The 16,463-nt window shown below is 42.4% G+C and overlaps 2 protein-coding genes across 19 annotated transcripts in view; one reads left to right on the plus strand and one right to left on the minus strand.

The window, feature by feature from the left end:
• SUSD1 (sushi domain containing 1) overlaps positions 1-16,463 on the plus strand; it is a 305,056-nt gene that overhangs the window by 255,886 nt on the left and 32,707 nt on the right. For 2 of the 18 annotated variants that reach the window (XR_009251478.1, XR_009251487.1), the window contains 2 exons: positions 2,363-2,544; positions 12,788-15,077. The exons of 9 other annotated variants lie outside the window; for them this stretch is intronic. Coding sequence is in view for 3 of the 9 variants with exons in the window: in XM_058694523.1 (XP_058550506.1) it covers positions 12,788-12,867 (80 nt within the window). In the remaining 6 variants the exon portion in view is untranslated. Of the gene's footprint in view, positions 1-1,869; positions 2,008-2,362; positions 2,545-12,787; positions 15,078-16,463 lie in introns of those variants that run through there. 7 more of the 18 variants (XR_009251480.1, XR_009251484.1, XM_058694523.1 and 4 more) reach the window with 5 other exon arrangements.
• Positions 12,978-16,463, minus strand: part of UGCG (UDP-glucose ceramide glucosyltransferase) — a 37,337-nt gene continuing 33,851 nt past the window's right edge. Inside the window, exons 8-9 of the mRNA XM_058694547.1 lie at positions 15,892-16,081; positions 12,978-15,535 (exon numbers count right to left, since the gene is read on the minus strand). Coding sequence (XP_058550530.1) covers positions 15,365-15,535; positions 15,892-16,081 — 361 coding nt within the window. The 3' untranslated portion in view covers positions 12,978-15,364. The remainder of the gene's footprint in view (positions 15,536-15,891; positions 16,082-16,463) is intronic.

Genomic DNA, 16,463 nt, shown 5'->3' on the forward strand with positions numbered 1-16,463 from the left:
TTACCTACCATTCTAGATAAGACACCAAGACCATTGTCTTTCTTTCCTCGTCAGAATGAATTACATATTGCATCTGCTGACGATCCCTGGTACCCTCAGGATGTTGCAATGTGGGAAGCACAGTGTTGAGAGGAAGGAATGCTTGTTCCCCCTTCCTCACACTGTCATAGAGAAGAGGTGAAAGCATGGGCAGACACGTTCAGCCCCTCTCTCCTTCACACAGTGCTCCCCAAGGGAGAAGTGACTAACCAGAAAATTCTCTTTTGGAGCAGCTTGCTCTCTGAAAACTCAGGTTCTCTGCTCCTCCATGCCGTGAACTTACTGGGATATATTCTGCCCCTCAGAGAGAAAAGACTGCCATTCTGGGGATAAATAATAGAAAGTCTGGGGAGGTGAACCCATGGTCTCCTTTTCAGCCATAAAGCTAGTATTTTGAGCTTTGTTTTTGTGAGATTTTATGATTATGCCTCAGTCACTTTGGAAGCTGGCTTAGGAGGGAGGAGTATGGTGAATGAACACCACCTTGTTTCCTAATATATGACCATCCTTGGGCTTGGATGCTTGAGAAAGCATGCCACACCAGCCTTTGACTACAATACACAGTGATTTGCCTTAAAGTCCCAAAGCAACCTGAGGAAAGAAGGACACCCTGCAGGGATACTGGCCCCTTACCAGGGAATCTCAGGCCCCTGACTCTATCCAGAAAGATGCTCCATGCTTCATTTTCCTCTGTGGCCTGATACAGTGGAAAATGTTCTGGTTTTGGAGTCAGATGATTTGAACTCAAACCTTGGCTCTGCCGGTTATGAGTTACATAACTGTACACATGTAAGTCTGCTTCTGAGTCTCAGTTTCTCCGTCTTTTTTTTCTAAAATTGTTTATTTTTGAGAGAGAGAGAGAATGAGTGGGGAAGGGGCAGAGAGAGAGGGGGACAGAGGATCCAAAGCAGGCTCTGTGCTGACAGCAGACAGCCCTATACAAGGCTCAAACTCAAGAACTGAGAAGTCATGACCTGAGCCAAAGTGGGGCACTTCACTGACCGAGCCACCCAGGCGCCCCCTCAGTTCCTCTATCTTTAAAATGGACCTCATGATACCTACTCAGAGAGTTCTTGTGAAGATCTTATTCAATAGAGAAACAAGTGGGAACACGTTTGTAACTCTACAGATGGGAGTGGTTGCCATCAACCCTGCTGAGAATGAGCACACTGAGCTCTTGCTCCCCACTCCCCTACCACCCTCTGCTTTTCCTATTGGGTTCTGGTGGTCCCAGGCTGGCAGTGAAAAAGACAGTAGTTTTCCGATGACCGTAGCATTGCTAAGTTTTCTGTGAGCCCTTTTGTATGGAGCAAAAGGAGAAGTGGGGCCTCAGCCAGATCAACTGGGGCTAAGTTAGCCTGGCAGGTGGGAATTCTGAAAACAGTGGGGAACTCATTTGTCAGAATCCCTGATTACTCTTATCATCTATAAAATGAATATAATCAGGGGCGCCTGGGTGACTCATTTGGTTAAGCATGCAACTCTTGATTTTGGCTCAGGTCATGATTTCATGGTTGCAAGATGGCGGCCCGAGTAGGGCTGTGTGCTGGGCATAGAGCCTGCTTAAGATTCTCTCTCTCCTTCTGCCCCTCCCCTGCTTGCATGCACGCGTGCACTCTCTCTTTGTCTCCAAAAAAAAAAAAAAAAAAAAAAAAAGAATATAATCACTACAATCTCATAAGGTTTACAATCTCATAAGGAAGGAATAAATAGGCTCACAGATTTGGTGCATGATTAGATAGTCGAATGTTACTTCTCTTCTTCCCATTAAACACTGAGTAAGATGCTACTCCTTAGAAATATTTCTTATAGAATTAATTTGCTTTGCAGAAACGTGATTTTTGAGGACCTCCCAACAAAGAAAGTTCAGGGAATGTCAAATTGAAACTTGAATCCACACAGAACTGTCATATGACATCTGGACAGATTTGAGTTGATAATTTTTTCAGTCAACTCCCAGAAAAAATGGTTAGTAGTGACTTTTAATATATTAAAAGTTGTGATTGGAAAGCCATGTGAGTTCTTTGACAACAGCCAAACCAGGAATGAGACTGTTACCCACCTCCACTCTCCCGGATCTAGACCCCCATCTGGTCCAAGCCTAGAGTCTCACCTACACTAGTGCAATGGTCTCTTCATTAGCCTTGTCGTGGCTTTCATTGGAAATTGTCTCAAGTTCCTCCTTAATAAAGCTTCCCTACTGTTGCCAGTTTAATTTTTCCCAATGTTTGCACGTATGAGAGACTTACACTGAACGAGGCAGCAGCCCCCATATTTTCATGGCATGCTTCTCTCACTTCAATCACATCTGTATCTTACTCAGGTCCCTAAAGCATCTGCATCCAGGCCTCCAGGGCCTATTAGCTTGATGTCATCAACATAATGGGCCAGCATCATGTCCTATGGAACAAGGAGATAGTCAAGCACGGACTAAATTGTGGCACAGAGGCAGAGTTGATGTAATCCCAAGGCAAGACAGCCAAGGTGGACAGCTATGCTTGCCAGGTAAAAGCAAATTGCAGCTAATGCTTTCTCCTTATTTGAATGCATAAAAACAGTTATCGCACCCATCGTTGCACACCAGATGTTAGGAACTATGCTTTGCTCTAGTAAAGACAGCACATCCAGAACAGCAGATACAATTTGAATCACTACCTAATTAAATCTGTAAGAATACTATATATTTCTTTGAGTTTATCTGACAGCTGCAGAGATAAAACAGGTATGTTAGAAAGGGATATGAAAGAAACATTACCAAATAACCATAACCACAATCAAATCTTTTTGATTACATATGCATTTCTGAGAATCTTCCAGGAATGTATCATTGCTTCTGGCTAACTCTCATGGTAGGCAGGAGAAGGTCTAGAGTGAGGCTATCCAGTCCTGTAGCCACTGGCCACATGTGGTTACTGAGTACCTGTAGTCCGTAATAAGTTGTTCTGTAAGTGTAGCATAGGACAAAAATAAGTTTACTAATATGTTGTATGTTGATTTAGTGTTGAAATGATACTATGGTGGATATAGTGAGTTAAATTAGATATACTACCAAAATTAATTTTACCTGTTTCATTTTACCTTTTTAAAATATGGCCACTAGAAAATTTAAAATTAAATGTGTGCTCACATTATGTTTCTATTGGACAATACTCCTTGAAGGCTTAATTTGCTTTTTTTACCATAATAGTCCTCATAACAGGGGTCAGGAACCAAACTTGGAAATTATACCAATTGCTAAATTTATTTATTCCAGCTACACTCAACCACACGATAGGTTCGAGGGGCAGAAAGAGAGGGAGGGAGACAATCCCAAGCAGGCTCTACACTGTCAGCGTGGAGCCCGACATGGGGCTGGACCTCATGAACCATGAGATCATGACCTGAGCCGAAACCAAGAGTCAGACGCTTATCCGACTGAGCCAGCCAGGCACCCCTACCTAAGGTTTTAATTTAACATCCTTCAGAATTAAGTTTTGAATATCAGGTAGCAGTAGGGAAAGCCAAATTGTGAGTGGGAGACTGGAAAAGGGAAATAAAGTTAGCACTGAGAGCCCGTCATATGCAGGAACAAATTGGAGAGTGATGTCCTGGAGAAGTCAGATGAAGGTAGGAAGTTAGATGAAGTGGGGTGTCACTCTGACAGGATTTTTCTTAGGTGTCAGCCTCCCGGGAATTTGCAAGTCAGACCCTCATAAAGACAGATATAGGGTCGGTATGGGACACGAAAGGATTCCCACTGTGGAAAGTGCCAGGTTGTAAGTGGCACATTCCCATCCGACCTGTGCAAATGGAAAAAAGAAAAGCTTCTAGCCACCCTGAGGTCATAAAGGTGGCGGTGATTTCCATAAATAAACAGAATTCCTCTTAAATTAGAACAAAAAATTTCCTTCTGGCCTCTGCCTTCAAGGTCATTATCACTAAAAACTCTATCTTCATGTAGCAACCAGAGAAATCTTTCTAAAACACAAACCCTTCAATGCCCCCCCCCCCCACTGCCTTCAGGATAAAGCCTACATTCTTTATCTAGGATTTCAAGGCTTAGCATGCTCCTGCCCTGTCACCCCATCTGTCTTCACCTCATGGTCCCCACCTCCATCCCTAACCCTATTCTCAACCCTATTGCTTCCCAATGACCTTGAACTTCATACAGGACCTTCTTTTTTTTTTTTTTTTTAATGTTTGTTTATTTTTGAGAGAGAGACAGAGTGTGAGCGGGGAAGGGGCAGAGAGAGAGGGAGACACAGAATCTGAAGCAGGCTTCCGGCTCTGAGCTGTCTGCAGAGTCTGACGCAGGGCTCGAGCTCACGATCTGCGAGATCATGACCGCAACTGAAGTCGGACACTTATCTATCTGACTGAGCCACCCAGGCGCCCCAAAGTGCACAGCCTTCTAATGAAAGTGTATTCTGTAAAAAGAAAGACCATAATCACAAGGTTTCTGCTAGTCCTTTTTTTATTTCTAAGGGAGAAGTTGTTCCTTTTGTCCCACTGAACATCTTGATGGGTTTTGGATCTGAACAGGTGGGCCTGGAGCTAAGTTTGCAATCTGTAGCTAACCTGCCCCGTGCAAAGGGTAAGACGAATGTGGGTAGGAGAAAAAACAAACAAAAAGGTTGGAGAGCTGAGGGGGTAAAGAAAGGTCACCACCAGGTGGGAGAGACAGAAAGAGAGACAGCAGACAGAAAGGGGTGGGGGGTCGGGGAGAGAAAGAGCTCAAAGAGATACTACTACTACAGTGAAGAAATCCTCAGTGGAAGAACGGACAAAGGACGTTTCATGTCTAAGGAGCAATTTTGAGTTGTTTGTTGCGCACCGTGGAAATGGCATGGCAGCCCTTCCCTTGAGACTTGGAAAGCTCCGCAAAGCTTGAAGCCCTAATTTCTTTCACGTCCCTACTCCTAGGTTTTGAGAGAAATTAGAATTTTAGCCAAGGCCACTTGAAATTTCCCCTCTAAAAAGTCTTATCTGATTCAAAAATTCTCATTATTCCATCCTACACTAGCATCATCCTTTCAGACCGTGACTAACACAAGGTTCATTATTCACCACTGTTTCCTTGAATTCTTTCAACTCTCCCATGCAGAGGTTTCTGATTGGGGTTGTTTTCTTGAGTACTTTCTTGACTTCGGACAGAGTACATGGTTGGTGTACCTTCTGTAGCCCTACAGGTCCAGAAATGCCTTCTTTTTGCCCTCCTATACTAATGTTTTGACTGGACATAAGCTTTTCCAGTCATAATCCACTTTGCCCCCCCGGCCTATCCATATCATCCCTGTGCCTCCCAAGAGCCTAGGTAGTGCTGATAGTCCGATGATGACCTCACTCTCTTTCCTTTGTTCTTTCAAGCTGATGAGGGTGAAATTTATCCTTGAAGCTCAGAAATTTCACCAGGACACTTCTTTGGGAGTGTGTCTTTTCTTAAATTTTTTTTTTAATGTTTTATTATTTATTTTTGAGGCAGAGCATGAACGGGGGAGGGTCAGAGAGAGAGGGAGACACAGAATCGGAAGCAGGCTCCAGGCTCTGAGCTGTCAGCACAGAGCCCGACACGGGGCTCGAACTCACAGACCATGAGATCATGACCTGAGCTGAAGTCGGACACTCAACCGACTGAGCCACCCAGGTGCCCCGGGAGTGTGTCTTTTCAATAAACCCACCTGGGCCCCTTCAATGGAAATCATGTCTTTAGTTTTCTTCCATGTCCCCTTTCTCCCAGGACTCCTACTGTTAGTCTATTAAGTCTCCACCTGATGAGTCCTCTATGTCTTGTATCTGTGAATTTTTGCATTTAGTATGCTTTGTTTCGTTGTCTTTGGCTCTGGGTTATTGAGACACCCTCCCACCCCCAAACATGAATTTGGTTTTTACAAGTAATTGCTCCATTTATACGTTGAAAATTTAAATTTAGAGATCTTGCTTTTTAGTTCCAGAATTTCATTTTTTTATGCTCTGTCTTCTTAAAAGTTGTCATTATGTTTCCCCCCTTCCTTGTGTTTTGATTGAATTTTCCCCTCTGTTTCTCCCATTATTTTTTTATTTATTTTTTTTTACCGTTTTTATTTATTTTTGAGACAGAGAGAGACAGAGCATGAACGGGGAGGGGCAGAGAGAGAGGGAGACACAGAACCGGAAGCAGGCTCCAGGCTCCGAGCCATCAGCCCAGAGCCCGATGCGGGGCTCGAACTCACAGACCGTGAGATCGTGACCTGAGCTGAAGTCGGACGCTTAACCGACTGAGCCACCCAGGCGCCCCTGTTTCTCCCATTATTCTGCCTCCACTTACCCTCATCTTCTGGCCAGCTTGGTCTCTACCACAAATTACACGTTCTCTTCATTTGCAATCTCTTTTGCCTGATAATTTGGCAAGTCAGCTGTTGGAATCCCTCAGGCAGTGTGGACTGATGGCCACTGTAATACAGGCCGGCTGTAACAGGGACAGGAAGCCCGACATTTCTGTTGAGGCTTTGGGGATTGAGACTTTGGGGTCTCTGTTCTCAGATGCAAGAGAGCTCAGTTTTCTTTCTAGTGCTACTGCTGTCTATGGAATCACACCGGTTTCCCCCAGACAAGGTCACAGCAGGACGTATGACAGCCTGAGTGGTCCTAGCTGGGAGGGGCTGTGATCAGAAGTGAGATGGCAGCTTGTCATTTTCCCAGACTTCCCTGGCCAGACAGGTGTGGCACTGCTGGTCCAAATCAGTGGGACTCTGAAGGACAGAGGCTGCTTCCTACCTCTGCTCAGCAGCTTTGGTTCAATGTCTTTAGACACAGCCATGGTACTCCTCCATACACTTTCCCCCTTGCGCTAATCCATGCAAACAAAGTAAAAATTTAAAGTTCCAGTTACCCTGGTTATAAAGTTCAAAATTACAGGTTCTAAGAAAAAAATATTGAAAACTTTCTGTTAACTTTTCAAATATGTTTTCCTCTGCCTCGAGGTTCCTGTTACCAGACCTCTGGATTGCCGATCAACACCTACTGTTCCGTATGGTCTGCCTTGTAGATTCCTGTGTGTTGTGGCAACCACTGGTGATTACACTTCCACCCGGCCACTACTGGGTTCCCAATCAGGATTCCAGTGTGTGGCGGGAGAGGTTCTTCCCATGTTACCTAACAGTGCACAGGACACCAGCTAGGTGTCCAAGAGTTTAACTCAGTTGTGATACTATCTACCCAGAGATAGCATTAGATCCCACAGGTTAAGGTTTCAGTCCTACAGGACTGTCCCCCGACCGGCCCCCTGCCCCTTCAGACACCTGTCCAGGTTGTCACCTGTGCTTCTGACCAACTGGCTATGGATTGGAGTTTCCAACCACCCCTGCCTTGGGTTCCATTAATTTGCTAGAGTGGCTCAAAGAACTCAGAGAAACATTTTACTTACCAGATTACCAATTTACTAAGGCAAATAACTCAGGAACAGCCAGATGGGAACGATGCAGAAGCCAAGGCATGAGGAAAGGCTTGGAGATCCCATGCCCTCTCCAGGCACGTGAATCTCCTCAAATCTCCATGTGTTCACCATCCTGGAAGTTCTCTGAACTCCATCCTTTGGGTTTTTATGGAGGCTTCATTACATCGGCATGATTTAAATCATTGCCCATTGGTGACTGATTCAACCTCCAGCCCCTCTCCCCTCCCTGCAGGTCAGGAGGGTGGGACTGAAAGTTCCAAACCTCCAATCCCAAGTTTGGTTCTCCTGGCAATCAACCCCAACTCCAGATGCAGTCCTAGAGTCAACTCATTAACATAACAAAAGACCTCTCTTCACATAGGAAACTATAAGGGTTTTAGGAACTCTGTGCCAGAAAGGGCGCTGAAGATGAAATATATGTTTCTTATTAAAGGGATGCCTGGGTGGCTCAGTCAGTTGAATATCTGGTTCTTGATTTAGGCTCAGGTCATGATCTCAAGCTTCATGGGATTAAGCCCCACTTTGGGCTCTGCACTTACAGTAGGGAGCCTGCTTGGGACTATTTCTCACTCTCTCTGCCCCTTCCCTGCTCGTGCTCGCTCAAAATAAATAAACATTAAAACACACACACAAACACACACACACACACAAACACACACACACACACACACACACGTATCTTACTGTAAATCACAATATTGCAACCACTTCACCTAGAGATCAAACAAATTATATCCTAGGGGCTGAGCCTCAACCCTCCTGCCCACAAGGCCACCACCTTCACTCCACTGTCAACTTGAGTAAAATGCATCCCCATGGTGATACAACTCCACTGAAATGTTTCTCACAGTGTCCTGGAAAGTGCCTGCATCAGAATCTCAGGAAAGCTTTTTTTTTTTACATTTTATTTTTTTTTCAATATATGAAATTTATTGTCAAATTGGTTTCCATACAACACCCAGTGCTCATCCCAAAAGGTGCCCTCCTCAATACCCATCACCCACCCTCCCCTCCCTCCCACCCCCCATCAACCCTCAGTTTGTTCTCAGTTTTTAACAGTCTCTTATGCTTTGGCTCTCTCCCACTCTAACCTCTTTTTTTTTTTTTTCCTTCCCCTCCCCCATGGGTTTCTGTTACGTTTCTCAGGATCCACATAAGAGTGAAACCATATGGTATCTGTCTTTCTCTGTATGGCTTATTTCACTTAGCATCACACTCTCCAGTTCCATCCAATTTACTACAAAGGGCCATATTTCGTTCTTTCTAATTGCCATGTAGTACTCCATTGTGTATATAAACCACAATTTCTTTATCCATTCATCAGTTAATGGACATTTAGGCTCTTTCCATAATTTGGCTGTTGTTGAGAGTGCTGCTATAAACATTGGGGTACAAGTGCCCCTATGCATCAGCACTCTTGTATCCCTTGGGTAAATTCCTAGCAGTGCTATTGCTGGGTCGTAGGGTAGGTCTATTTTTAATTTTCTGAGGAACCTCCGCACTGCTTTCCAGAGCGGCTGCACCAATTTGCATTCCCACCAACAGTGCAAGAGGGTTCCCGTTTTTCCACATCCTCGCCAGCATCTATAGTCTTCAGGAAAGCTTTTAAAGGTTTAGAGTTTGGGGCCTTATGATAGGGGAGTGGGGCACTACAGTTGGCATGTAAAATAATTCTTATCCGGGGCGCCTGGGTGGCTAAGTTGGTTACGTGGGCTCATGAGTTCAAGCCCTGCATCAGGCTCTGTGCTGATAGCTCAGAGTCTGGAGCCTGCTGAGGATTCTGTATCTCCCTGGCTCTCTGCCCCTCCCCCGCTTGCCCTTGCTTGCTCTCTCTCAAAGAAAAAAAAAAAACATTAAAAAAATTAAAAATAAAATAATTCTTATCCTACAGCTTAGGAACCATGGAAGCTGCAAAGCCATGTGCAAGAAAATTCCCCTTCAGATGGCCAGGTCTAGAGACCTCCGCCTCCACACTCACTGCTCTCAGTGCTCAGGGTCAGAGAACACCCAGGAAATGTCTTTTAGGTACACAGAACCAGTTGTCCTTTTAAAGAATAATAGCAGGAAACATTCCAGTCAGGTAAAATTCCTTGAATGTTGCCCATGTCACGGGTGCACCTCATTGCACATAGCGTGTTGCAATGCTCGCTGTGAACACCACGTGCTCAGTCTTCAGATTTTGTGGACTATTCTTATGGGAATGCAGGCCTGTGCAGTGAGGTCTTGCAATTTTCTGCCAGGCCTTGCAGTTCAGGCCATCAGCTAACATTCTGGCCAGTATTATATGGGCTACAATAGCACTATTTATAATAGTTTAAATAAATCAGATTGATTTTTTTGTCTTGAACGCTAGATAGAATATTTACTGTGAACCACCAAGGGCGGAGGGGTCAGTTGCCCTACAAAAGATCAAGCAACTCTCTCCATCAGATTGTGAACGATTCTTTTCCTCAAGCCTTGGAGGAAGAAGAGCTACTTTGTCCGACTGTGCAACTAAGCTTTCATTTTCACTTAGTGACTGGAGATCCTTATTGTAACACAAGCTTTTACCAAGAATGTGGCTTTTCATATGCGGTATTTCCTTTAATTCTCACATCGACCCTGAGAAGTAGATCACATTGGAATCCACTGAGGCGCAGAGAGTGTATACAGGAAGCATATGGTGACGCTGGAAAGTGGGCCCAACCGGTCTGGCTCCACAGTCTGCGCTCCTATGACGTGATTGGCTGTAGGCATAAGATTAGTGCTGCAGGCATGCTTATCTTTATTTGTTCGTTAATTCATTCAATAAAACGGACTTTGTGTCAGGTCCTAAGCTAGGCGCTTGGAACACAAAGTCAAGTAAGAGACTGACCCTCCCTGCCCTTGACATTTCGAATTTAATGATGAACACAAACAACTACAGGAGCAATTACAAGAACGAGTATTAAGTGCTAGGACAGAAGTGCAGGGTGAGGCTGGGGAGGCACAGACACAGGGCATATCACCAGAGAAGATAGTCATGGAAGGGTTGGCACCCTGAGCAGAGTCCCGAGAGCGGGGCAGAGGTCAGAGGAACTGGAGTTTGAGTAAGCAACAGGCACAAAGCCCAGAGCAAGGGAAGGGCAGACGTCAAGGAATGCAGGAAGTTTACAATGAGAGTTTATGTGAGTGAGTTTGGCAAAATGGTAACAAGTGGATCTGGAGGTGCTGGCGAGGATGTAACCTAAAATGGCGCACTTTTTCATGTTTTTATTTTTGAGAGAGAGAGAGAGAGAGAGCGCCAGCAGGGGAGGGGCAGAGTGAGAGGGAGACACAGAATCGGAAGCAGGCTCCAGGCTCTGAGCTGTCAGCACGGAGCCCGATGCAGGGCTTGAACCCACAAACTGTGAGACCATGACCTGAGCCAAGGTAGGACGCTTAACCGACTGAACCACCGAGGCACCCCATAAAACAGCCTTTCTGCCATAGTAAAGCTTGGGCTTTACCCTGAAGGTAACATCAAGCCATTAAAGCATTTCAAGAGAAGGAGTCACAGGGTCAGGGTTTCTTTGTAGAAAGAGGATATTGGTGGCCTCGGGAGGGATGGCCTTGCCAGCCAACTCTACTCTCAGATCAGAGGTCCAAGTTCAACCCGCACGGGGGCTGCAGACCGCCTGCCCTGCAGCATACGTAGCTAGCGAGAGTTGGAAGAAAATTATGAGAATGCCACATGCATCTCTATGGTGTAAATGACTAAAAGTGACTTTAGAATAGAGGTTGGAAATGTGAACTGATTATTACCAATGAAATAAACTGAAAAGGTTTTTGAAGTGCTAGGCCCATAAAGTCTTATGGATAAATTCTTTCGAACTTTCAAGGAACAGATAATTCCTGGCTAAATAATTTCTGAAGGGGGGGGCGGAGGGAAAGCCCAAATGACTGCACTCTTAGCATAACCTCACTCTAAAGCCCAGGAAACATTCCACTAAATACTAGCCAATGAAGTTCAGAAATGTATTGAAAAAAAATAGTACTCACATGCCACGTCAGCTTTATGTCAGTATATTGTTACTTCAAAGCTGAAAATGGTGTGTTCTAAGGCAGGGAAATCACATTTGCGAAGACTGATCTTTGATCAGGACACTTGTGTGGGCCATTTAGTTACACAAATGTTAATCAGTTATTTCCATGCCTACCCCATCTTGCCTTGGGAAAACATGATCTTAAATGCAAAGATTTTAGCAGTGTTTTGTCTGGTAATGTAAATTGTTATTTTTATGGTTAAAAAGAAAAGAGATGTGGAATACACAATAAAAAGGCATTAAGACCCTCATTTAAATAAGACCAAGAAATGGAAGACATTCCAGCGGTTGTAAATCTTACGTGCAGAGATAATCTTGCCAGTCGTAAAAAATTCCGTATGTTTAGGGCGCCTGGGTGGCTCAGTCATGAAGCATCTGACTTCAGCTCAGGTCATGATCTCAGGGTTTGTGAGTTTGAGTCCCACGTCGGGTGAACTTGAGCCCTGCTTCAGGGGAGCCTGCTTCCCTCTCCCTCTCTCCGCCCCTCTCTCACTTGCACCCTCTCTCTCTCTCTCAAAAACAAAATCCCTATGTTTAAACAACGAGGTACAATATTTTCATCTGTCAAATTTAGAAAGATTTTGAAAATGGCAATTCTTAGTCTGAGCAAGGATGCCACATAAAGAGCAGTCCTACGCACTCTGTCGAAGCCATTTCAGAAAACGGTATCAGAAGACTGGAAGGAAATAATACATTTACAGTGGTTTTAATTTTCCTTCATTTATTAAAAAAAAAAAAAAAAATGGAATAGAATTAACCAGACCATAAGATTTGCCTTTAAAAGCAGACAATTCAGTGGGATTTTTGGGTATAGTCACAAGGTTGTGCAAACATCAATACTATTTAATGGCAAAACATTCTCATCCCTTCAAATTCCTTTTGGACTCTTCCTCTCCTGGGATGTGCTCCTCAGTTAAAAGTACTCTTCCCTCACAGGCTGGTGGTGAAATGGGCCCAGAAACGCCTCTAGGCCGGGAGGGGCCTGGCACTGGAGAGCGTGGGGGACGCCCTAGTCTAACTCCCATGTAGGTCTCCAGCAGCAGAGCCGGTTCCTTTCCTTGGTTCCGCCTTTCCCCACCACTGGAGTTGTACCATCTAAGAGGCTGAGTCAGGCTCTGAGCCTAGGCGAGGGGGTCACGGGGGCGAATGGGTCTCTTCTACAGGCGATTGTGGGCCAGCGCTTCTCAGGTCTGCCTGCACAAACAGAACAAGCAGAGCTCAGCCCTCACCCCACACTAATTAAACCAGAATCTCTGTGGGCAGGGCCCAGGCATCTGTTTTTTTTTTTTTTAAGTTCTCCAGGTGGTTATAACGTGCAACCAACGCAACCAACGCAGAGAAGCCGAACGTCAAGCCATAAGCCTGACTTTGTAGCCCAGGTAAAAAGGAAGATTTCAAATTAACACTTGACAGAATTCTTTTAGTAATTCTGATATGAATGGTGGAATATGTTTATAAAAATATAAGACAGCAAACAAGAATACATTGTTAATGTTTTGATTGTATTCAAATTTTTATTTTAAACAAAAAACTTCATACAATGATTTTAAATAAAACGTGGTATATTCTAGACATTTTTTTTAACAGTTTATTAAATTTGGACTCCTACAGTTCTGTTGTGGTGCTTTCTTCAACATTTATATTATTTCTTACCATTTTACCATCACTCCTAAACTTGCTAAACAAAGAATCACTCTGTCCTGCTTAAGTGAAGCTTCAAGGAAATACTCCACGACCACATAAAACACACACACAGAACAGTCATTGTTTCTATTTACAAAACACAAGAAGTCTGTCCAGCCATTTGGATGTGTTGTTACATTGCCCATACTGAGATCAGCAAAAAGCCAAGTAATAAGCAAGATTTCACTTCAGCAGTGCAAAGGATGGCATCAACCAAACTTCATTAAACAAACCGACAAATTACAAACATATTCAGCAAAATTCAACTTGTGTAATAGAGATTAAAAAAAAAAAAAAACACAGAGTGGGTCACAACTAGACTGGTTTTCACTGTGCAACTTTCCTCAGGGAACACTACTACCCATTTCACATAGAAAGGAATATGCATCAAAGCCTTTGTTCATGAAGAAAATGCCCTTCAAACAAATTCGTCATAAGGCGCCAAAAAAAAAAAAAAAAATTTTTTTTTTAAAATGAAGCAGTTTGGCCCAGAGAAAAGCTTATACATAATGTATATACATAGTGTATACACATTGATATATTACAATTTAAACCATGTATATTAGTCATTAGACAATTAAATGAGTTGGCTCAGTGAGGTGAAAACGTGTTCATTTTCTTTAAATACGTAATTATTGCTGATATGCTACACACTATGCTTTGACATGGAAACTGTAGTAACAGAATTTAAAGCAGCCATATTGCCAGCATCAGCCCTGCAGCAGGCGTTCATATGGACAACATGCCATCTAATCCCGAAGAAAAAGCAAAAATTCCACTACCAAAGGTTAAAAAAAAAAAAAAAAAAAAAAAAGGCTTATGCACTATCCCTTACATTTTTGCCTATTTTTTTAAACAAAAACAAGTCCAGTTCACCACAAGTTAAGCACAACCTGACAAGCAAGTTCAGCGGCATGATGGGGAGAGAAGAGTGACATACAGCATGCATTTACAACTAGCACTGATCTATTCTGTCATACAAACTGGAATACAAAAATCCAATTTAAATAAGACTAGACTAACTGTAAGAGTAAAAAAAAAAAAAAAAACACACACACAGTAGACTTAGTTTGATACTGATTAATTTTAAGAGTAAAACTCATCCTGTCCCCACTTAATACTCTACTGCAATTTATTTGATGGCTAGAATATTTACTTAAAAAAGATATTAAATACCTGTATCATGAAATTACATTCTTTTTAACAAGACATACTGTGTAAGAAAATAGCTCATGTGTGAAATGTGTCTGAAATGCATTTTTCCTCACAACTATCAAAACATCCACTCACACTAAAACAACCGCCCCCCCCCCCCCCAAAAAAAAAAAGTTAAGGAAAGAAGGGACTTGGGCAGGTGAGGAGCAGGGAAGGAAAGGTCTACCAGCACAGTGATTAACAATGGTTCAAGACAGAACCAACAAGAGTTGGTCAAAAGGATGCCTTCAATACATGGCTACAATTAAAAACCAAACTCAACCACTTTTGGTTCATTGCAGTGAGACCAAAAAAAAAAAAAAAAATCTCTCTCACAGATTCATATAAATACTAGACTCCAGCTCTTTTATTATTATTATTTTTAAAGTTTTTCCATTTGTTTTTGCAAGGCCTAGCTACCTTATTACAATTTATATTTGCTCTGCAACAACTACAAGAGGTAGGCATAGAGCATGAAAAAGTTTCTTAGTTAGTACCTCACCGTGGACTGTTCACCACGTGACACCACTTTAGATCCGTAAAGTGATTACTTTCTAGTCTTTTCTAAACCCCAAAACAAAGCTGCTGCCATCCCATAAATGTTCTAAAAGAGTGTACTCACAAATAAGAAACTTTCTCTACTGAAGGATACTGTCATAGTGTTTGCTGCAGAGCATTCATATATTTTATATATATATATATATATTTATTTTAAAAAATAAACAAACAACAACAAAAACCAAAGCCAGGTTCCTAGAACCAATTCTCTTGATTCTCTACTTCCACAAAACAAAGGGTACCATTTGGCCAAGACTACAGATGTGGGTTTTTTTTTTTTTTTCCACAGATGCAAGTGCCATGCAAAATAAATTAAAGAACAGATATCAAACATACATGTGATAAAACTACTGAAGGTAGATCTTTAAAAGCATTTATATAAACATAATTTATAATACTTCTCTTTTTTCCTTTATGTACAGTCACAAAGCTGTAGCTATACATCTAGAATTTCCTCCGCTGTGCCCCCACAGCGCAATCTGTAGCGACCAGTTCTCCAGCTTATAGTAGGGTCCCATAATGCCGACAAAAAAATGTATATTGTCATGGATTCACGGATGAACCAGGCTACTGCATAATCAAGTTTTGAAAAACACAGTGTGCCACCCTAGGAATTAAAAAAACAAAAATTTACTGTCGAACTATACACAGTTAAAAAATGGAATTCTTCAATTTCACTCTTTTAAAATATACTATATGAAATCAAGCCTGCTTCTTTAGATAACTGAACTGCTTAACATCATTTTTTTTGGAGGCTTAATAAAAGCGATAGTATAACTATCACCTGAAAGTTGAAAATCAAGTTTTGTGTCCACATTCCACTAAAGAAGGTAATGTTTAAACCCGATGTTAACCTTCAATGGGAAGCTGAAGAATGGGTTGGATAAATTTCAAGCTTTTCTAAATTAAACCAGTTTTAGTTCCACCAAATGACTGCCAACCTTTTCATGCCTATCCACATACCTGGACACCCCTGAGTTGAATGTAGTCAAATATAAACCATGCCAGGCAATGACACATGAAAAATACCATAATATCCCATCTGAATACATGGTGGGCTGCCCATCCAATAATTAAACTGGCAACAAAGCACTCTGAAATTGGCTCACAAATTATTGTAGCGGGAAGCATGTTAATTCGCAATTTGGTCCACCTAAAAAAAAAAACAAAAACCTTTTCTTTAGAACAGCCTGGTTACAAGACTAATCAATTCCCTGCCCTGATCAGCTCTTTAGCCTGTTACATAAAAGCCTTTGTCTCTTTAAAGAGTATTTAAGAATCACTTTTCTATTTTTATTTAGTACATTAAAGAAAAAAATCTATAAATTCATTTGTATGGCCTACACTCTAATGAGTAAAGATTCTAAAATTCAAAGTGTATAAAGAAAATAGAGAACAGCACATTAAAGATAGCGAAGTCTCAACATCTCTTTACTGAATGCATTCAGGATTACACAGCAAGAAAATATATTTAGACATTAAATTTATTTTAACAAAATGCTAATCTCTCTTTTCTGGAACTAAACAAAAATTTC

The sequence above is a fragment of the Neofelis nebulosa genome, chromosome 12, assembly GCF_028018385.1.
Source record: "Neofelis nebulosa isolate mNeoNeb1 chromosome 12, mNeoNeb1.pri, whole genome shotgun sequence".
In the NCBI taxonomy this organism is placed as follows: Eukaryota; Metazoa; Chordata; class Mammalia; order Carnivora; family Felidae; genus Neofelis; species Neofelis nebulosa.